The sequence below is a fragment of the Pristiophorus japonicus genome, chromosome 8, assembly GCF_044704955.1.
Source record: "Pristiophorus japonicus isolate sPriJap1 chromosome 8, sPriJap1.hap1, whole genome shotgun sequence".
Taxonomy (NCBI): Eukaryota; Metazoa; Chordata; class Chondrichthyes; family Pristiophoridae; genus Pristiophorus; species Pristiophorus japonicus.
In genome coordinates this window covers 17,732,736-17,756,541 of record NC_091984.1, presented here as the reverse complement: position 1 = coordinate 17,756,541, position 23,806 = coordinate 17,732,736, and the positions used below count along the sequence as shown (strand labels likewise).

General features: G+C 47.5%; 1 protein-coding gene across 1 annotated transcript; it reads left to right on the top strand.

Moving 5' to 3' along the window:
• The first annotated feature begins 10,842 nt into the window (after window positions 1–10,842).
• dnajb4 (DnaJ heat shock protein family (Hsp40) member B4) lies at window positions 10,843–23,006 on the top strand. The gene is made up of 3 exons (XM_070886525.1): window positions 10,843–11,213; window positions 12,575–13,155; window positions 21,530–23,006. Exons 1-3 carry the CDS (start codon window positions 11,003–11,005, stop codon window positions 21,761–21,763), a joined length of 1,026 nt encoding a protein of 341 aa, XP_070742626.1. The 5' UTR covers window positions 10,843–11,002; the 3' UTR covers window positions 21,764–23,006.
• Window positions 23,007–23,806: the final 800 nt, after the last annotated feature.

The following is a 23,806-nucleotide window of genomic DNA, read 5'->3' as shown; positions in this document are numbered from 1 at the left end:
GGAGGTAGAAAGGTGGAGAGGTTTAGGGAGGGAATTTCCGAGCTTAGGGCCTAGGCGGCTGAAGGCACAGCCACCAATGGTGGAGCAATTAAAATCAGGGATGTTCAAGAGGGCAGAATTATAGGAGCACAGATATCTCGGGGGGAGTGGGGGGCGGGGGGGGGGGCAGATTTTGGGTCTGGAAGAGATTACAGAGCCAGGGAGGGACAAGGCCATGGAGGGATTTGAAAACAAGGATGAAAGTTTTGAAATCGAGGCGTTGCTTAATCGGGAGCCAATGTCGGTCAGCGAGCACAGGGGTGATGGGTGACTGGGACTTGGTGCAAACTAGGACTAGGGCAGCTGAATTTTGGATGACCTCAAGTTTACGTCGGGTAGAACGTGGGAGGCCAGCCAAGAATGTGTTGGAATAATTAAGTCTAGAGATAATAAGGACATGAATGAGGGCTTCAGCAGCAGATATGCTGAATCAGGGGAGGGGAAGGGCAATATTACGTCGGTGGAAATAGGCGGTCTTAGTTATGGCACCTCAACCAATCAAGGCCATTAAAAATACATTAAGTGGCCATTCATCTCATTGCTAAATTTGTTGGATCTTGCAGTGTGCAAAACAACTGTTGTATTTTCCTATTTAACAAAAGTCACAGCATTTCAAAATAATTCTTTGTATTTGAAATGTGATTTAAAGGAGTTAAGATGTTCTATAAATGATTCACGAGATATTGAATGTGTTTTATTTAAATCTTTTAAACTGGAGGAAGAAGAAAATAAACCTTTTGGTCCAATGCACCATTTAATAGTCCCTTGCTAAGTGTTAGTATTCATGACTGATATGTTGTTCAGATTTGAAACGTGCTTTTGTCCCCATTTTTATTAGTCCGAGCAATTTGTAAATACATTTCTGTGAGGCAAAAACAAAAACCAGAACAGAAATGCTTTTAATGCTGTGACTCCCAGACTAGACCCACGGCGATTTCTGACTCACGACTCCCAGCACCTGTCACTTGATACTCTGCCTCGCCTAGGCTAATTACAATAGGCTTTGTATAGCTTGCCGAAAGGATCTTTCGAGAGTCCTCTGCGTGTTTCTTTCATTATTTAATCATGAACAATCATTTGACTACACTCAGCTGATCCTTAACTGGATTATCAGAACCCAGGGGTATAGCTAACTAAAACTACGAACACACCTTCTACATTGGAAACATTGTTAAACAGTTTGTCCATAGGCCATAATAAAAACAGAAAATGCTGCAAATACTCAGCAGCTCAGGCAGCATCTGTGGAGAGAGAAACAGAGTTCATGTTTCAGGCCAATGACCTTTCATAAGTTAATGGGCGAGTTTGCACAGCGCAGTTTCTACATTACATCAATGCTAACTCTTTTGCGTATCATAGATATGAGGTGCCCTAATCAAATTTAGGCAAGGGTTGTGGTGCCAGTCCCAGGTGATAGTCCCACTCTGCTCCAGCTTCGCAGCCATTGGACTTTAAGGAAGAAGAATGAAGTTGGATTTCTACCTATAAATAAAATACGAGCAAAATTCCTGGAATCCCGTGTAAAAAAACCCTGACTTTTTTCAGTTCCTATAGGCCCTGGACCACAGTTGACACGTTAGATACTCTTTACAAACCTTAAAGACACACTCTGACAGGTAAGCATAACATCGGCTCCTCTAATCGCTCTCATCAAAGCCACAAATTACATCCTGTGTGACTGTGACTAAGGTAAACTATACCTCCTAAACTTCTTGAATCTGCATCCTTTGACACAGTTGACCACACCATCCTCTGGCTGGGACTGCACTCGCCTGGTTCCTTTCTTATTCATCCAGTCGTAGCCAGAGAATTGCCTGCAATGGCTACTCTTCCCGCTTGCACACTGTAACCTCTGGTGTCCTGAAAGGATCTATTTTTGGCCCCTCCTATTTCTCATCAACATGCTGCCACTCGGTGACATCATCCGAAAACACAGCATCAGTTTCCACAAGTATACTGATGACACCAGTTCTACCTCATCACCACACATCTCAACTGCTTCACTCTCTAAATTGAAACACTGTTTGGCCGACATCTAGTACTGGATGAGCAGATATTTCCCATATATCTTTATGGGTCGCTAACAAATCTGCCTCAGTATACGTAAGTAACATGCTTGGTTCAGTAGCATAGATGTTCAGTAAGGCTCATTTACACACCTGTGCCAGTGAGGGTCGCTCACACACCTGTCCCAGTGAGGGTCACTCACACACCTGTGCCAGTGAGGGTCGCTCACACACCTGTCCCAGTGAGGGTCACTCACACACCTGTGCCAGTGAGGGTCGCTCACACACCTGTCCCAGTGAGGGTCACTCACACACCTGTCCCAGTGAGGGTCACTCACACAACTGTCCCAGTGAGTCACTCACACACCTGTCCCAGTGAGGGTCACTCACACACCTGTCCCAGTGAGGGTCGCTCACACACCTGTCCCAGTGAGGGTAATTCACACACCTGTCCCAGTGAGGGTCGCTCACACATCTGTCCCAGTGAGTCACTCATATACCTGTCCCAGTGAGGGTCACTCACACAACTGTCCCAGTGAGTCACTCATATACCTGTCCCAGTGAGGGTCACTCACACAACTGTCCCAGTGAGTCACTCACACTCCTGTCCCAGTGAGGATCACTCACAAACCTGTCCCAGTGAGTCACTCACACATCTGTGCCAGTGAGGGTCGCTCACACACCTGTCCCAGTGAGGGTCACTCACACACCTGTCCCAGTGAGGGTCACTCACACAACTGTCCCAGTGAGTCACTCACACACCTGTCCCAGTGAGGGTCACTCACACACCTGTCCCAGTGAGGGTCGCTCACACACCTGTCCCAGTGAGGGTAATTCACACACCTGTCCCAGTGAGGGTCACTCACACATCTGTCCCAGTGAGTCACTCATATACCTGTCCCAGTGAGGGTCACTCACACACCTGTGGCAGTGAGTCACTCACACTCCTGTCCCAGTGAGGGTCACTCACAAACCTGTCCCAGTGAGTCACTCACACACCTGTCCCAGTGAGGGTCGCTCACACACCTATCCCAGTGAGGGTAATTCACACACCTGTCCCAGTGAGGGTCGCTCACACACCTGTCCCAGTGAGGGTAATTCACACACCTATCCCAGTGAGTCACTCACACACCTGTCCCAGTGAGGGTAATTCACACACCTATCCCAGTGAGTCACTCACACACCTATCCCAGTGAGTCACTCACACACCTGTCCCAGTGAGGGTAATTCACACACCTGTCCCAGTGAGGGTCGCTCACACTCCTATCCCAGTGAGGGTAATTCACACACCTGTCCCAGTGAGGGTAATTCACACACCTATCCCAGTGAGTCACTCACACACCTATCCCAGTGAGTCACTCACACACCTGTCCCAGTGAGGGTAATTCACACACCTGTCCCAGTGAGGGTCGCTCACACTCCTGTCCCAGTGAGGGTCGCTCACACACCTGTCCCAGTGAGGGTCACTCACACACCTGTCCCAGTGAGGGTCGCTCACACTCCTGTCCCAGTGAGGGTCGCTCACACACCTGTCCCAGTGAGGGTCACTCACACTCCTGTCCCAGTGAGTCACTCACACACCTGTCCCAGTGAGGGTCACTCACACACCTGTCCCAGTGAGGGTCACTCACACACCTGTCCCAGTGGGTCACTCACACACCTGTCCCAGTGAGGGCCGCTCACACACCTGTCCCAGTGAGGGTCACTCACACAACTGTCCCAGTGAGTCACTCACACTCCTGTCCCAGTGAGGGTCACTCACACACCTGTCCCAGTGAGTCACTCACACACCTGTCCCAGTGAGGGTCACTCACACACCTGTCCCAGTGAGTCACTCACACACCTGTCCCAGTGAGGGTCACTCACACACCTGTCCCAGTGAGTCACTTACACACTGTCCCAGTGAGTCACTCACACACCTGTCCCAGTGAGGGTCACTCACACACCTGTCCCAGTGGGTCACTCACACACCTGTCCCAGTGAGGGCCGCTCACACACCTGTCCCAGTGAGGGTCACTCACACAACTGTCCCAGTGAGTCACTCACACTCCTGTCCCAGTGAGGGTCACTCACACACCTGTCCCAGTGAGTCACTCACACACCTGTCCCAGTGAGGGTCACTCACACACCTGTCCCAGTGAGTCACTCACACACCTGTCCCAGTGAGGGTCACTCACACACCTGTCCCAGTGAGTCACTTACACACTGTCCCAGTGAGTCACTCACATACCTGGCCCAGTGAGGGTCACTCGCACACCTGTCCCAGTGAGGGTCACTCGCACACCTGTCCCAGTGAGGGTCACTCTCACACCTGTCGCAGTGAGTCACTCAAATACCTGTTGCAGTGAGGGTCACTCACACACCTGTCCCAGTGAGGGTCACTCACACACCTGTGGCAGTGAGTCACTCGCACACCTGTCCCAGTGAGGGTCACTCACACACCTGTTCCACTGAGTCACTCACACACCTGTCCAAGGTCGTCCCATTCTCTGTCATCGAACTACAGTATGCAGACAATGCTTGCGTCTACGTATACTCAGAGGCTGAACTCCAAGCCATCGTGAACATCTTCATCAAGGCGTACGAAAGCATGGGCCTTACACTAAACATCCGTAAGACAAAGGTTCCCCACCAACCTGACCTCACCACACAGCACTGCCCCCCGGTCATCAAAATCCATGCACAGCCTCGGACAACGTGGACCATTTTCCATTACTCGGGAGCCTACTGTCAACAAGGGCAGACATTGATGATGAGGTTCAACACCGCCTCCAGCGTGCCAGTGCAGCCTTTGGTCGCCTGAGGAAGAGAGTGTTAGAAGGCCAGGACCTCATATCTGACACCAAGCTTATGGTCTACAGGGCAGTAGTGATACCCACGCTCCTATATTGCTCAGAGATAAGGACTATATACAGCAGATATCTCAAAGCGCTGGAGAAGTACCACCAGTGTTGCCTCAGTAAATTCCTGCAAATCAACTGGGAGGATAGATGCACCAAAATCAGTGTTCTCGCTCAGGCCAGCATCCCCAGCATTGAAGCACTGACCAGATCCGTTGGGCAGGCCACATCGTCCGCATGCCCAACACAAGACTCCTTAAGCAAGCGCTCTACTCGGAGCTCCGATACGGCAAGCGAGCCCCAGGTGGGCAGAGGAACCGTTTCAAGGACACCGTCAAAGCCTATTTGATAAAGTGCAACATCCCAAATAATACCTGGGAATCCCTGGCCCAAGACCGCCCAAAGTGAAGGAAGAGCACCCGAGAGGGTGCTGACCAACCTCGAGTCTCGTTGCCAAGAGCATACGGAAATGATGCGCAGACAGTGGTCGGAGCGTGTGGCAAACCAGGCTCCCCACACATCCTTTCCTTCAACGACTGTCTGTCCCACCTGTGACGAGACTGTAATTCCCATATTGGACTCACTTCCACTGCATTCCACTGCAGTCACCTGAGAACTCACTTTTAGAGTGGAAGCAAGTATTTCTTGATTTTGAGGGACTGCCTATGATGATGATGATGCTGTCCCAGTGAGTCATTCACACACATGTCCCAGTTAGTCACTCACACATATGTCCCAGTGAGTCACTCACACACCTGTTCCAGTGAGGGTCATTCAGACATCTGTCCCAATGAGGATCACTCACACATCTGTCCCAATGAGGATCACTCACACATCTGTCCCAATGAGGGTCACTCAGGTGGCCTTGGAAATAGCGGATGCATTGACAGTCATTTTCCAACATTCCATTGACTCTGGATCAGTTCCTATCGAGTGGAGGGTAGCCAATGTAACCCCACTTTTTAAAAAAGGAGGGAGAGAGAAAACAGGGAATGAAAGACCGGTCAGCCTGACCTCAGTAGTGGGTAAAATTGATGGAATCAATTATTAAGGATGTCATAGCAGTGCATCTGGAAAATGGTGACATGATAGGTCCAAGTCAGCATGGATTTGTGAAAGGGAAATCATGCTTGACAAATCTTCTGGAATTTTTTGAGGATGTTTCCAGTAAAGTGGACAAAGGAGAACCAGTTGATGTGGTATATTTGGACTTTCAGAAGGCTTTCGACAAGGTCCCACACAAGAGATTAATGTGCAAAGTTAAAGCACATGGGATTGGGGGTAGTGTGCTGACGTGGATTGAGAACTGGTTGTCAGACAGGAAGCAAAGAGTAGGAGTAAACGGGTACTTTTCAGAATGGCAGGCAGTGACTAGTGGGGTGCCGCAAGGTTCTGTGCTGGGGCCCCAGCTGTTTACATTGTACATTAATGATTTAGACGAGGGGATTAAATGCAGTATCTCCAAATTTGCGGATGACACTAAGTGTGAGCTGCGAGGAGGATGCTATTAGGCTGCAGAGTGACTTGGATAGGTTAGGTGAGTGGGCAAATGCATGGCAGATGAAGTATAATGTGGATAAATGTGAGGTTATCCACTTTGGTGGTAAAAACAGAGAGACAGACTATTATCTGAATGGTGACAGATTAGGAAAAGGGAAGTTGCAACGAGACCTGGGTGTCATGGTACATCAGTCATTGAAGGTTGGCATGCAGGTACAGCAGGCGGCTAAGAAAGCAAATGGCATGTTGGCCTTCATAGCGAGGGGATTTGAATACAGGGGCAGGGAGGTGTTGCTACAGTTGTACAGGGCCTTGGTGAGGCCACACCTGGAGTATTGTGTACAGTTTTGGTCTCCTAACTTGAGGAAGGACATTCTTGCTATTGAGGGAGTGCAGCGAAGATTCACCAGATTGATTCCCGGAATGGCGGGACTGACCTATCAAGAAAGACTGGATCAACTGGGCTTGTATTCACTGGAGTTCAGAAGAATGAGAGGGGACCTCATGGAAACGTTTAAAATTCTGACGGGGTTAGACAGGTTAGATGCAGGAAGAATGTTCCCAATGTTGGGGAAGTCCAGAACCAGGGGACACAGTCTAAGGATAAGGGGTAAGCCATTTAGGACCGAGATGAGGAGAAATTTCTTCACCCAGAGAGTGGTGAACCTGTGGAATTCTCTACCACAGAAAGTTGTTGAGGCCAATTCACTAAATATATTCAAAAAGGAGTTAGATGGAGTCATTACTACTAGGGGAATCAAGGGGTATGGTGAGAAAGCAGGAATGGGGTACTGAAGTTGCATGTTCAGCCATGAACTCATTGAATGGCGGTGCAGGCTAGAAGCGCTGAATGGCCTGCTCCTGCACCTATTTTCTATGTTTCTATGTTTCTATCTGTCCCAATGAATCACTCACACACCTATCCCAGTGAGTCACTCACACACCTGTCCCAGTGAGTCACTCACACACCTATCCCAGTGAGGGTCATTCACACACCTATCCCAGTGAGGGTCACTCACATACCTGTCCCAGTGAGTCACTCACACACCTGTCCCAGTGAGGGTCACTCACACATCTATCCCAGTGAGTTACTCACACACCTATCCCAGTGAGTCACTCACACACCTATCCCAGTGAGTCATTCACACACCTGTCCCAGTGAGGGTCACTCACACACCTGTCCCAGTGAGGGTCACTCACACACCTATCCCAGTGAGTCACGCATACACCTGTCCCAGTGAGGGTCATTCACACATCTGTCCCAATGAGGATCACTCACACATATGTCCCAATGAGGGTCATTCACACATCTGTCCCAGTGAGTCACTTACACACCTGTCCCAGTGAGGGTCATTCACACATCTATCCCAGTGAGTCACTCACACATCTGTCTCAGTGAGGGTAATTCACACAACTGTCCCAATGAGGGTCACTCACACTCCTGTCCCAGTGAGGGTAATTCACACATCTGTCCCAATGGGGATCACTCACACATCTGTCCCAATGAGGGTCACTCACACATCTGTCCCAGTGAATCACTCACACACCTGTCTCAGTGAGTCACTCACACACCTGTCCCAGTGAGGGTAACTCACACACCTGTCCCAGTGAGTCACTCACACACTGTCCCAGTGAGGGTCACTCACACTCCTGTCCCAGTGAGTCACTCACACACCTGTCCCAGTGAGGGTCACTCATACACCTGTCCCAGTGAGTCACTCACACACCTGTCCCAGTGAGGGCCGCTTACACACCTGTCCCAGTGAGGGTCACTCACACAACTGTCCCAGTGAGTCACTCACAATCCTGTCCCAGTGAGGGTCACTCACACACCTGTCGCAGTGAGTCACTCACACACCTGTCCCAGTGAGGGTCACTCACACACCTGTCCCAGTGAGTCACTCACACACCTGTCCCAGTGAGGGTCACTCACACACCTGTCCCAGTGAGTCACTCACACACCTGTACCAGTGAGTCACTCACATACCTGGCCCAGTGAGGGTTACTCGCACACCTGTCCCAGTGAGGGTCACTCGCACACCTATCCCAGTGAGGGTCACTCACACACCTGTGGCAGTGAGTCACTCGCATACCTGTCCCAGTGAGGGTCACTCACACACCTGTTCCACTGAGTCACTCACACACCTGTCCAAGGTCGTCCCATTCTCTACAGTATGCAGACAATGCTTGCGTCTACGTATACTCAGAGGCTGAACTCCAAGCCATCGTGAACATCTTCATCAAGGCGTACGAAAGCATGGGCCTTACACTAAACATCCGTAAGACAAAGGTCCCCCACCAACCTGACCTCACCACACAGCACTGCCCCTCGGTCATCAAAATCCATGCACAGCCTCGGACAACGTGGACCATTTTCCATTACTCGGGAGCCTACTGTCAACAAGGGCTGACATTGATGATGAGGTTCAACACCAGCGTGCCAATGCACTCTTTGGTCGCCTGAAGAAGAGAGTGTTAGAAGGCCAGGACCTCATATCTAACACCAAGCTTATGGTCTACAGGGCAGTAGTGATACCCACGCTCCTATATTGCTCAGAGATAAGGACTATATACAGCAGATATCTCAAAGCGCTGGAGAAATAACACCAGCGTTGCCTCAGTAAATTCCTGCAAATCAACTGGGAGGATAGATGCACCAAAATCAGTGTTCTCGCTCAGGCCAGCATCCCCAGCATTGAAGCACTGACCAGATCCGTTGGGCAGGCCACATTGTCCGCATGCCCAACACAAGACTCCTTAAGCAAGTGCTCTACTCGGAGCTCCGACATGGCAAGCGAGCCACAGGTGGGCAGAGGAACCGTTTCAAGGACACCGTCAAAGCCTATTTGATAAAGTGCAACATCCCCAATAATACCTGTGAATCCCTGGCCCAAGACCGCCCAAAGTGAAGGAAGAGCACCCGAGAGGGTGCTGACCAACCTCGAGTCTCGTTGCCAAGAGCATACGGAAATGATGCGCAGACAGCGGTAGGAGCGTGTGGCAAACCAGGCTCCCCACACATCCTTTCCTTCAACGACTGTCTGTCCCACCTGTGACGAGACTGTAATTCCCATATTGGACTCACTTCCACTGCATTCCACTGCAGTCACCTGAGAACTCACTTTTAGAGTGGAAGCAAGTCTTTCTTGATTTTGAGGGACTGCCTATGATGATGATGATGCTGTCCCAGTGAGTCACTCACTCACCTGTCCCAGTTAGTCACTCACACATCTGTCCCAGTGAGTCACTCACACACCTGTTCCAGTGAGGGTCATTCAGACATCTGTCCCAATGAGGATCACTCACACATCTGTCCCAATGAGGATCACTCACACATCTGTCCCAATGAATCACTCACACACCTATCCCAGTGAGTCACTCATATACCTGTCCCAGTGAGGGTCACTCACACACCTGTCCCAGTGAGTCACTCACACAGCTGCCCCAGTGAGTTACTCACACACCTATCCCAGTGAGGGTCATTCACACACCTATCCCAGTGAGGGTCATTCACACACCTATCCCAGTGAGGGTCACTCACACACCTGTCCCAGCGAGTAACTCACACACCTATCCCAGTGAGTCACTCACACACCTGTCCCAGTGAGGGTCATTCACACATCTGTCCCAATGAGGATCACTCACACATCTGTCCCAATGAGGGTCACTCACACATCTGTCCCAGTGAATCACTCACACACCTATCCCAGTGAGTCACTCACACACCTGTCCCAGTGAAGGTCACTCACACACCTGTCCCAGTGAGGGTCATTCCCACATCTGTCCCAATGAGGGTCACTCACACATCTGTCCCAGTGAGTCACACACACCTGTCCCAGTGAGGGTCATTCACACATCTGTCCCAGTGAGTCACTCACACATCTGTCTCAGTGAGGGTAGTTCACACATCTGTCCCAATGAGGATCACTCACACATCTGTCCCAATGAGGGTCACTCACACACCTGTCCCGTGAGTCGCTCACGCACCTGTCCCAGTAGGGTCATTCACACATCTGTCCCAGTGAGTCACTCACACATCTGTCTCAGTGAGTGTAATTCACACATCTGTCCCAATGAGGGTCACTCACACTCCTGCCCCAGTGAGTCACTCACGCACACTGTCCCAATGAGGGTCACTCACACTCCTGTCCCAATAAGTCACTAACACACCTGTCCCACTGAGGGTCATTCACACATCTGTCGCAGTGAGGACTCCGCTATGTTCTCTCACAATCCTAGCTCTCATTGTTGATGTTTCAAAATTCTGCATAATTTGACCTTTTTAAGCACTCGGATCGGTTCAGGAGTAACGCAACTTGGAAAGAATGTTAAAAAAAAACCTTTGCGTCAATCGGGCATGGGTGGATGGGAAATGACGTTGTGGTGGATGTTCTGGAAGGAGCTGGGCTTTTCCCAGGAGCCAGGCGTAATGGGTTTTATATAAAGTGAGCTGTAGACGGCGAGATTGAGAGGAGGAGCGAGCGAGCTGCAAACACAGCGCGCTGCCAGCCCTGGGTGCAGTTGCAGTTAAAGCACTGGGCGGATTGAGAGCCTGTCTCCCCAGGAGCCAGGTGCCTGGCAATTTGGATCTGAATTTGTAGCGTGTTTCGTCGCACGATGGGCAAGGATTATTACAATATCCTGGGTTTGCAGAAAGGAGCTTCCGAGGAAGAGATCAAGAAAGCTTATCGGAAACAAGCTCTGAAATGGCACCCGGATAAAAATAAATCCGCCAACGCCGAGGACAAGTTCAAGGAGGTGGCCGAAGCCTACGAGGTGCTGAGCGACCCCAAGAAGAGGGAGATCTACGACCAATTCGGGGAAGAAGGTGAGTGGAGCTTATGTTGGGGCGAAATCATTCTTATAGAGAAAGGAACTCTGCAATCGAGCCTATAAGTGCATGGAGCAGGCTGGTCCCAGACTGAGGGTGGAGGGGTTGAAATTAACATGTAATTGCAGAAGCTGTTCCAGATTTGTCGTCTTTTTTTGGGGGGTTGTGGCGGTCTGTAACGGGGCCACAATCTCTCAATCCATTGGTTCAGGGCCTACAGTGACTGGAAGATGTCACATTAAATGCAGTACATGGGCATCCAAAGCTTTTTTTTTTGCCCATACAAAAGCAAAATACTGTGGATGCTGGAATCTGAAATAAAAACAGAACATGCAGGAAATACTCAGCAGGTCAGGCAGCATCTGTGGAGAGAGAAACGGAGCTAACGTTTCAGGTCCATGACCTGTCCTGAGTTCTGACGAAGGGTCATCGACCTGAAACCTTAACTCTGTTTCTCTCCCCACAGATGCTGCCTGACCTGCAAAGCTTTTTGCCAATGGGTTTGTGATAAAATTCTCCAAAGCTGTCTATTTCCACCCCCCCCCCCTCCTGAAAACCCAATCTAGGGTTGTTCGGTTCCTCCCACAGCCCTCAACGTCTGACAAATGTCAGACAGTGAGATTTTAAGAGTGACCGTGATTATAAATCCATTAAAACTGTGTGTGTGGTGTTTACTCTCTCCGAATGAGTGCACTACACTTTAAATAAATGTCTTCTTTAAACTAAGTGGACAATCGACAGCTCCGGTAATTCAGGGAATATAGGAACAGAAGTGGGCCATTCATCTCCTCGAGCCTGCTCTGCCCTTCAATTAGATCATGGCTGATCTGTACCTCAACCCTATTTCATAGAATCATAGAATAGTACAGCACAGAAGGAGGCCATTCGTCCCATCGAGTCTGCGCCGGCTCTTTTGAAGAGCAATCCAGTTAGTCCCATTCTCCCGCTCTTTCCCCATATCCCTGCAATTTTTTTCTCCTTTGAGTATTTACCCATCTTTACTCCATATCCCTGTGATGCCCTTCCTCACAAACCTCCATATCCCGAATGCCCTTCCCCACGAACCTCCATATACCTTGATACCCTTCCCCTCTAACCTGTTCCACCAATCAGTTAAATTATGGCTGATGTGTTCCCATTCACCCTCCTTTTGCTCCGTGTCACTTGATGCCCTTAACCTAACAAAGGTCTTATCGATTGCAGTTTTGAAAATCCCAATTGATCCCCAGCATCCACTTCCTTTTTGTGGGGGCGGGGGGGGAGAATTCTGTATTTTAATTGTGTCGTCGCCTGGGATAACAAGGTCTTTACAGACTGTCTCGGCAGATAGTAAGCGTTCTTTCTTTTCCGTTGCACAGGGCTGAAAGGAGGAGCCGGGGGTCCCGATGAGCAGGGCGGGACGTTCCGCTACACTTTCCACGGAGACCCTCATGCCACCTTTGCAGCATTCTTCGACGGCGCCAACCCCTTCGAGATGTTCTTTGGCAGGCGGATGGCGAATGGCCAGCAGGAAGATGGCATGGACGTGGACTCTGACCCCTTCGCCCACTTTGGCGGCTTCAGCGTGAACGGCTTCCCCAGGGACAGGCACGGAGGGGGGATGATGGGGCAGATGCGGCGCAGGCAAGATCCTCCCATCATCCACGAACTCCGAGTGTCCCTGGAGGAGATCTACAACGGCTCTACCAAAAGGATGAAGATCTCCAGGAAGCGGCTCAACCCCGATGGCAGGACCATAAGGACGGAGGACAAGATACTGATTATCGAAATTAAAAAGGGCTGGAAGGAGGGCACCAAGATCACATTCCCCAAGGAAGGGGACGAAACTCCCAACACTATTCCAGCTGACGTGGTTTTTGTACTGAAGGACAAACCGCATCCTCACTTCAAGAGGGATGGGTCAAATGTTGTGTACCGGGCCCGGGTCAGCCTACGGGAGGTACGTTTACTAATAGAGCTGTTCGATTTGTAAAGTGACTTTGTTTGTTTGTTTCATTTTGCTTTTCCTGTCTGTTGGATAAGCTAGAGTTTAAAATAAGGGACAACCTTCTCCAGCTCTACAAACCCCACCGCTGGAGATCTCTCTGCTCCTTTTTGTGCATCCCCAGTTTTCAGCTGCCTAGGCCCTAAGCTCTGGATTTCCCTCTCTAAACCTCTCTGTCGCTCTCTCCTCCTTTCAAGACCCCACTTAAAACCTCCCACTTTGGCCAAGCTTTTGGTCACCTGTCCTCATATCCCTTCATGTGGTGTGGTGTCAAGGACTCTCCTGTGAAGTACCTTCGGATGTTCTACTGCATTAAAAGCTCCAGATACATGCAAATTGTTATTGTTGTAAAGGCCAATTCCAAGGCCTTTTTGTGAAGCCAAGTAAATGGTGAGAATTGGCAAAGCCCAATGCCATCATGACAAGTGCCCCGCGCCCCCCCGGCCCCCACCTCCCTCCCTCCCCAGAACCAGCTGGAGAACACCACAAACACAGGATAGGCAGTCTGTCCAAACTAAAATCCCAAAGTCAATATACAGTTGCTCAAATTATAAAATGTACTAATCTCCAGTTTTGTTCGTCAAAGGTCTGTGTGAAGAAAGCACCCGGTGGAGTTCAGTGTTGCAAATACAGTTGGTTTTTGGCAAGCTATAAATAATGCCAGCTAATTTTTAGAAACTTTTTTTATTATTACATAGCAGTATCTATAACCCAACTCACAGCAGACAAGGCTTTATATCTGGGCTCATGTACCCAAGTGTGTAAATGAGTCATCCAGACTAGAATATCCTGAGGCTGATTCCTGAATTGTGCTGAAATAGCTAGGGTAGTAGTCGAAGCATTATGATATCTGGGGTTAGGAAGGGAGATGAGTCATTTTCCAACTTTCTTCTCGGTTGCATTTTGGAAATTTGGAAGTTGCTGCATGTGAATTTCCATTGGAAATTTACTGTTTATTATAAGACATTTGGGGAGGAGGGTTATTTCACGATTAAAGTAGCAAAGCATATACTGGAATGAACAGACTTGATAGACTGAATTAACTCTTCTCCTTCCAAGCCTTCTCACGCAAGGGGGAGTTTTGGCTGAGATACAGATTAAGATAGATAAATATAAGAGGTTAGCATCAGACTGTATTCACCTGGATAGCAATAATACAACATTAACAATCGCAAGGACGTTTTTAATGGCCAAACGCCTGAGGGAACACAAAAGAAAGAACTTGCATTTTTATAGCACCTTTCAGAAAGTCCTAAAGTGCTTCACAGCCAATGAAGTACTTTTGTAGTGTAGTCGCCTGTTCTAATTTGCAGCCAATTTGCACACTGTAAGGTTCCACAGACAGCAATTAGATAATGACCAGATAATCTGTTTTTTAGTGACGCTGGTTGAGGGGTAAATATTGGCTGGGGAGATTGCGTGGTGGTGTTGTGAATCTTGACAAGGGCTAAGCCGAGGAGGAGACACTCCTTTTGCATTCCAGGCATAGCAAAATTGTAAATGAAGAACGGGTTTACAATTTTACTGCACAGTAAAATGTTTGCTTAGAAGAGGCCAGGGGAAATTTGGATATAGGACAGAAGGTCATGTAGGTTACCGTAGCAAAATTCGGGGGAGCCTGATAACTCCATCTTAGAGCAGGCGAGTGGGTATCCCATCTGCGAGGGGATCAATGTCCAAGGATAATGGGCACCTATGGGTCATTGGCTTTACAAATAGATGGATAAGAGTACAAAAGCAAGGAAGTTATGCTAAACCTTTTATAAATCATTGGTAGATCCTCAGCTGGAATATTGTGTCCAATTCTGGGCATCACACTTTTTTTAAGAAGGATGTCAAGACCTTGGAGAGGGTGCAGAGGAGATTTACCAGAATGATACCAGGGATGAGGGACTTCAGTTATGTGGAGAAACTGGAGAAGCTGGGATTGTTCTCCTTACAGCAGAGAAGGTTAAGTGGAGGTTTAATAGAAGTGTTAAAAATTATGAGGAGTTTTGATAAAGTAAAAAGAGAGATACTGTTTCCACTGGCAGGAGGGTCGGTAACCAGAGGACACAGATTTAAGCCAATTCGCGAAAGAACCAGAAGGGTGATGAGGAGAATTTTTTTTTTAATGCAGTGAGGTGTGCCGTCCGAAATCTGGAAACCTCGGGACTGAGGCCGTTCCAGATTCTGGGTATTTCCGGATTTCGGAACGTCTTTGCCTGGGCTGTAGGGGAGCTGGGGGTGGGGGGTGGGCGGTGGGGTTGCCGGAGGTTGGGGGGATCGCTCGGGCTGCCGGAGGTAGGGGGGGTCGGTCGGGCCACCGGAGGTCGGAGGTGTCGGTCGGACCAAGGTCGGGTGGCCGGAGGTCGGGGGAGGTCGAGACGAGGTCGGGCGGCCGGAGGTCGGGCCAAGGCCGACAAATCGGGCCGAGGCGGGGGAGTCCGGATTTCGGAACATTTTCCGGTTCTGAATGACCGTACACGGATCGGCCCGGTGTCCGGATTCTGGAACATTCCGGATTCTGGAACTGTAGATTTTGGATGTCGCACTATACTCTAGAATGTACTGCCTGAAAAGGAGGTGGAAGCAGATTCAATAGTAACTTTCAAAAGGGAATTAGATAAATATTTGAAAGGGAAAAAAAATACAGGGCTCTGGGGAAAGAGCAGGGCAGTGCGACTAATTCCACAGCTCTTTAAAAGAGCTGGTACGGGCACGATGGGCCGAATGGCCTCCTATGCTGTATCATTCTGTGATCTGATTGTTTGAAGTTGTTTCTTAAAGTGCAGACTGCAGTTTGATCTCAAATTTTAGGGATGGCCAATAAATGTGAGCCTTGCCAGCAATGCCCACATCCCGTGAATGAATAAATTTAACAAAAAAATGCATTTTCTTCTTTTGATGTGATATGAATAGAATTGCCTAATCCCACTTGCACCACTTGCTAATCGAGCAAACGCCACTCTGTATTTGTACAGTGGGAACGTGTGTGCAAAGGCTCTACTGTCAGGCCTCAGGCTGCAAGTGAAATGTTTGTTACCAAGGAGCTGACCATCCTGTTAACTCTTAAAGTTTAATTGCTAAATTTAATCTCAACTGAAGTTCAATTACTAACGCTAGTCCTTGTATCCTGCCCGAATGGTTTGAAAATTCAGCTTTGCCGTTTAAGTTCCAGCAGTGCGAATCCAAAGCGGTGTGAGATCACCTTGTCTAGGGGACTTTACGCCAAGCTATGGAAATCGCTGAACCCACAGCAGTTCGTTAAGTTACACTGTAATTCTCTACTTGCCCCGCATCCCTCAACAGCCTAATGAGCAAACCTAAGCTATAGAAGACAAACACCCCAGGATCAACTCTCAATGATGAGGTGACAGTTGGGGACCATTTAAAACAATATATTATTAATTTCTGGGATGTAGGCATTGCTGGCAAGGCTGGCATTTATTGCCCATCCCTAATTGCCCTTGAGAAGGTGGTGGTGAGCTGCTGCCTTGAACCGCAGAGGGCAGTTAAAAATCCACATTGCTGTGGGTCTGGAATCACACATAGGCTAGACCAGGTAAGGACGCTAGATTTCTTTCCCTAAAGGACATTAGTGAACAACTGTTTTTATGACAATCCGGTAGTTTCATGGTCACCATTACTGATACCAGTTTTCCTATCCAGATTTATTAATTATCTGAATATAAATTCCCTGGCTGCCGTGGTGAGATTTGAACTCCTGCCTCTGGATCATTAGCCCAGGCCTCTGGATTACTCGTCCAGTAACGTAACCACTATGCTACCGTACCCTGGATTGGCCTCAGCACATCTGTGCTCAGGAAGGAAAATGACCTGCTCCTGATAATTATCCAGTTCCCCCTCCTCCCCCAACCATACCCAACTTGTGTGTGCATGTGCAACTTGAGTGAGGCTTAGCAGTGATGCCCTAGGTGGTCGAATAGCCAGTTGATATTCTTTTGTCTCGGCTCACACATTAAAATGGACACCAGAGGGAGCTGAACTGAGCCAATCCTTCCATCCAACAGCAAACACAGGAGATTTTCATCCCCTGAGAGTTTTGCTAAGGAATAAACACTTTGACCCCTTTGATGTCATCCTTCCACCCAGTCGAGCCTCTGATTGTAAAAAACCACAGTCACTACGCAAGAACACCGAGCTTGATAGAAAATCTCTGTGCCACAAAGCCAATGCAAGGTACCAAATCCAGTGGGATGCCTGTGATAAAGTAATTGCAGTAACACTGCACTGTATATATTAATAATCAATTCAATTGGTGCATTTGAGGTGGCAACAAATTGTCCAAATGACACTGGAATTCCATCCCCAAACCTCTCTACTTCTCTCGCCTCCTTTTAAGATGCTCCTTAAAACCTACCTCTTTGACCAAACATTTGGTCACTTGTCCTCATAGCTCCTTCTTTGGCTTGGTGTCAAATTTTGTCTGATTACGCTCCTGTGAAGCTCTGTGGGATATTTTACTGTGTTCAAAGCACTGTTACTGCAAGTTGTTGTTGTTGTTGTTGTTAACTGGAGGGTGCATTTCCACTGCAGTTGCCCAGTTTAGATGGCTTGGCTCCTGAATGGCTGGAATGCTATCCCTCCTAGAAATAGCGGGACATCTAGATAGGAATAGTGCAATCAAGCAGACGCAGCATGGATTCATGAAGGGGAAATCATGTTTAACTCATTTACTGGAATTCTTTGAGGATATAACGAGCATGGTGGATAGAGGTGTACCGATGGATGTGGTAGATTTAGATTTTCAAAAGGCATTCGATAAGGTGCCACACAAAAGGTTACTGCAGAAGATAAAGGTACGCAGAGTCAGTGGAAAAGATAGAGAATTGGCTGGCGAACAGAAAGCAGAGAGTCGGGATAAATGGGTCCTTTTCGGGTGGGAAATCGGTGGTTAGTGGTGTGCCACAGGGATCGGTGCTGGGACCACAACTGTTTACAATATACATAGATGACCTGGAAGAGGGAACAGAGTGTAGTGTAACAAAATTTGCAGATGACACAAAGATTAGTGGGAAAGCGGGTTGTGTAGAGGACACAGAGAGGCTGCAAGGAGATTTAGATAGGTTAAGCGAATGGGCTAAAGTTTGGCAGATGGAATACAATGTCGGAAAGTGTGAGGTCATCCACCTTGGGAAAAAAAAACAGTAAAAGGGAATATTATTTGAATGGGGAGAAATTACAACATGCTGCGGTGCAGATGAATCCCAAAAAGTTAGTTTGCAGGTGCAACAGGTAATCAGGAAGGCGAATGGAATGTTGGCCTTCATTGCGAGAGGGATGGAGTACAAAAGCAGGGAGGTCCTGCTGCAACTGTACAGGGTATTGGTGAGTCCGCACCAGGATTACTGCGTGCAGTTTTGATCACCTTACTTAAGGAAGGATATACTAGCTTTGGAAGGGGTACAGAGACGATTCACTAGGCTGATTCTGGAGATGAGAGGGTTATCTTATGATGATAGATTGAGTAGACTGGGTCTTTACTCGTTGGAGTTCAGAAGGATGAGGGGTGATCTTATAGAAACATTTAAAATAATGAAAGGGATAGACAAGATAGAGGCAGAGAGGTTGTTTCCACTGGTCGGGGAGACTAGAACTAGGGGGCACAGCCTCAAAATACGGGGGAGCCAATTTAAAACCAGTTGAGAAGGAATTTCTTCTCCTAAAGGGTTGTGAATCTGTGGAATTCTCTGCCCAAGGAAGCAGTTGAGGCTAGCTCATTAAATGTATTCAAGTCACAGATAGATAGATTTTTAACCAATAAGGGAATTAAGGGTTACGGGGAGCGGGCAGGTAAGTGGAGCAGAGTCCAGGGCCAGATCAGCCATGATCTTGTTGAATGGCGAAGCAGGCTCGAGGGGCTAGATGGCCTACTCCTGTTCCTAATTCTTATGTTCTTATGTTCCTGCCCAGAAAGGAGGTGTGGGCATGTGTGTGCAGGTATGGGTACATACATGTGTGCCTACAGTTCTCTCCCAACAACTAGAAGTGCATGTTTTGAGAGGAGGCGAGTCCCTGCTCTCGAATCATTTAAAATAACGTCAGATAGTTTCAACAATTGTCCATCCCTCTTAACATCTCCTACTTTGGCTCCGTGCCAATTTTTGTCTGATTATGCTCCGACATTAATTTAAATGATTCGAGAGCAGGGACTCACCCACTCTATAGCTTTCAGTGCATAATCCAGGCTGACACTTCAGCGCAGTACTGAGGGAGTGCTGCACTGTTGGAGGTGCCGTCTTTTGGATGAAACATTAAACTGAGGTCTTGTCTGTTCAAGTATTCATGACAATATTCAAAGTGGAGCAGATAGTTTTCCCAATGTTAAGGCCAATATTTATTGCACAATCGGCACCAATAGAACAGATTTTCCGGTCATTCATTTTGTTGCTGTTTCTGGGATCTTATGTGCAAATATGCTGCCACATTTCCCTGCTTAATAGCAGTGACTATACTTCAAAAGTGCTTAATTGGCTGTGAAGCAATTTTGGACATACTGAAGATCAGAAAGGTGCTTCACTACAAATTTGTTTGTTCTCAATATGTATTGGCCTGAACATAAGAACATAAAAAATAGAAGCAGGAGTAGGCCATTTGGCCCATCGAGCCTGCTCCGTCCGCCATTCAATAAGATCATGGCCGATCTGATCATGGACTCAGCTCCACTTCCCTTCCTGCTCCCCATCACCCTTTACTCCTTTATCGCTCAAAAATCTGTCTATCTATGCCTTAAATATATTCAATGACCCAGCCTCCACAGGTCTCTGGGGTAGAGAATTCCATAGATTTACAACCCTCTGAGAGAAGACATTTCTTCTCATCTCAGTCTTAGAATAAGGGCTGTCCATTTAAAACTATGTCCTGTAGATTTAGTTTCTCCAATGAGTGGAAATATCCTCTTTGCATCCACTTTGTCGAGCCCCCTCATTATCTTATGTTTCAATCAGATTACCTCTCATTCTTCTGAACTCCAATGTGTATAGGCCCAACCTACTCAACCTATCCTCACAAGTCAAACCCCTTATCTCTGGAATCAACCTAGTGAACCTTTTCTGAACAGCCTCTAATGCAAGTATATCCTTCCTTAAATATGGAGACCAAAACTGTATGCGTACTCCAGGCGTGACCTCACCAATACCCTGCTTCTCTGCTTTTATACTCCATTCCCCCTTGCAATAAAGGCCAACATTCCATTGGCCTTCCTGATTACTTGCTGTACCTGCATACTAACATTTTGTGTTTCATGCACAAGGACCCCCAGGTGTCTCTATACTGCAAAACTTTGCAATTTTTCTCCATTTAAATTATAATTTGCTTTTCTATTATTTCTGCCCAAGTGGATAACCTCACATTTTCCCACATTATACTCCATCTGCCAAATGTTTGCCCACTCACTTAGCCTGTCTATATCCCTTTGCAGATTTTTTGTGTCCTCTTCACAATTTGCTTTCCCACCCATCTTTGTATCATCAGCCAACTTGGCTACATTACACTCGGTCCCTTCATCCAAGTCATTAATATAGATTGTAAATAGTTGAGGACCCAGCACCGATCCCTGCGGCACCCTACTAGTCACTCTTTGTCAACCGGAAAATGACCCATTGATCATGACTCTCTGTTTTCTGTTAGTTAGCCAATCCTCTATCCATGCTAATATATTACCCCCAACCCCGTGAACTTTTATCTTATGCAGTAACCTTTTATGTGGCATCTTATGGAATGCCTTCTGGAAATCCAAATAAGATCAAGGTTTGGAGAAAAGAGGGAATGTCAGGATCAGGGGGGATGGGGAGAGGGGAATTGACCAGGAGAATTACGGGGGTTGGGGGGGAAGGTGAGAATGTCTGGGGCGACAGTGGGGACAGTCAAATCGGCCAGGAGTTGAAGATTTGTGGGGGGGAACTAGGCCACGGTTTGGAGAAGGGGGATTACAAAAGGGTTGGGGCAGGGGAGGTGGGAGGGTCGGAAGGAGGGGGGGTGCATAGGCCAAGTTTAGAGTAGGAGGATTATGAAAGGGTTGGGAGCAGGGGAGGTTGGGGGATGGGCCAAGGTTTCTGCTTCCAATCATGATCCAGGGGCTCCTGCTGGATAATACACATGAACCTCAAGCATTCCGGGCTCGATTGTTACGCCCTCCACAGCCAAATAGCCTTGTGTGCCTGGATTTAACTGGAAGAGCGGGCACTTGGCTGAGGTCTGGAGTGAATCTGTTGCTCCAGCGGAGGGTTGAGGAAGTCAAAATAAATGAATTGACTCAACGAACAAAATATAAGTGTGCCATCAATATTCTTTCTAATGGATTTTTTTCCCCCCTTCTTCATTGCAGGCTTTGTGTGGTTGTGCTATTCACGTGCCAACCATAGAAGGCAGATCAGTCCCGTTAACAACTCAGGAAGTGATCAAACCAGGAGCGAGGAAGAGAATAAGCGGCAAAGGGTTGCCATTCCCGAAAAACCCGGATAGTCGAGGTGACCTAATCGTGGAATTTGACGTCACTTTCCCGGACTTTATATCCACCTCATCCAAAGAAGTGCTGAAGCGACACTTACCCGCGTCATAAATGAGAGGGCTGGATTCTTTCACCAGAAGTGTCCCACGACTGTACATAGTGAAGTGACTGCTTTGAAGTATTGTGCTTGGGCCATGTGTGTGTTCTGGGATGAAGTATTGATGCATGTTTCGGGAGGTCACGCAAACAGCAATAACCTTTTGACGTGCTTCTAAAAACAGAGGCCGGAGCTTTTTACTGTAATCTGTTCGGTGCAGCCGTAGAATTTTTGTACCTTTTTAAAAAAAATTATTTAACTAATTATTTTTTGTAAATAGAAAAATGCTGCCCTACAAAAGCCAGTACGTATTACAGATTGTCGTAGGGAAAGTAAGGCTAAAAGGCCGACCCGAATGTTGCACTCGAGGACTACTTCCAAAGAGGAATTTCCCGGGTTCAGATTACACTTGGCGATTTAAACACAACAGATGCATTTGGATGCAGTTACTTCATCCACCGCACAAAGTGTATTTTGACCAGATTAACACTTTCATTTAAGGAGTATCTCACAAACTTTTTAACAGATTCAACACCGTGCAATTTGAGCCTCCATGTCTACGCACTGTCAATCGATTTGTTCTTTGTTTGAAATCGGCCACTCGGATTTTTCAGCAAAGCTTATTGCTGGGTGTGGAAACTTTTCGTGCTACGTCCACTTGAACTTTGAAAAACATCCAGGGGTCTAGAAATTCGGGCAGTGGTCAGAACGGGCGGTATGGGATCGCCCGCCCGTTGTACGCCCGATATTCGGTTCCAGTGACTGCAATGAAACCCGGTGCGTATAACGTGTGGCTGATCCGACACCGCCCATGTTGCACCACCGCCCAAGATGAGTTTCTCGGCCAGCGCTGTGCTACAATCACAGATGTTTTGTTTTTATCTTCTTCTTCTGAATTTGGGTGGTGTCGGGAGAGAGCACTTTGAACTACACAACATGAGGGTGAAGTACTGAATTGCCATTTACAGGTCTGTCACAAGAGAAGGGGGCCATTTGAAGTGATTTAATTAAAGACATCGTACAAGAAGTGTATTGTCGCAACATCAGGGTATTGGCTTATGTGCAATTTTATTTGTAACTTCTCAATAACAGCAACTCAAGCAGATCCAACAACACTGACAGTAAAGACTAAAATCCACAATCAAAGCAGAAGAGATTCAAACTTTTTTGCTCATTCTATTATATAATGTACTGTCTAAAAAGTAATGCTTTCATTTTTATTTTATTAAAATGATAAATACATTACAAAAGTGGAAACATGCGATCCAGTCTTTTGTGTTCTGTACTGTCTATGGCTTTATAATGTACTCAGTTCTTCATACCATTGTTATTGTAATGGTCAATGGTGTTAGGGGATGTTTTTTATGATTCCTCAAATCAATTAGATTCTTGTACGTTGAGGACAGTGTTCATACTTTATTAAACATACAGTCCATGCAATAGTACAGCAACAACTTGTACAGTGGCTTAGAGGGTAGCACTCTCTCCTTTGAGTCAGAATGGTTGTGGTATCAACATAAGAACATAAGAAATAGGAGCAGGAGTAGGCCATACGGCCCCTCAAGCCTGCTCCGCCATTCAATATCATGACTGATCTGATCATGGATTCAGCTCCACTACCATGCCCGCTCCCCATAACCCCTTATTCCCTTATCGTTTAAGAAACTGTCTATTTCTGTCTTAAATTTATTCAATGTCCCAGCTTCCACAGCTCTCTGAGGCAGCGAATTCCACAGATTTACAACCCTCTGAGATTTCTCCTCATCTCTGTTTTAAATGGGCGGCCCCTTATTCTAAGATCATGCCCTCTATGTCTAGTCTCCCCCATCAGTGGAAACATCCTCTCTGACCTTGTCAAGCCCCCTCATAATCTTATACATTTCGATAAGATCACTTCTCATTCTTCTGAATTCCAATGAGTAGAGGCCCAACCTACTCAACCTTTCCTCATAAGTCACCCCCCTCAACCCTGGAATCAACCTTGTGAACCTCCGAACTGCCTCCAAAGCAAGTATATCCTTTTGTAAATATGGAAACCAAAACTGCATGCAGTATTC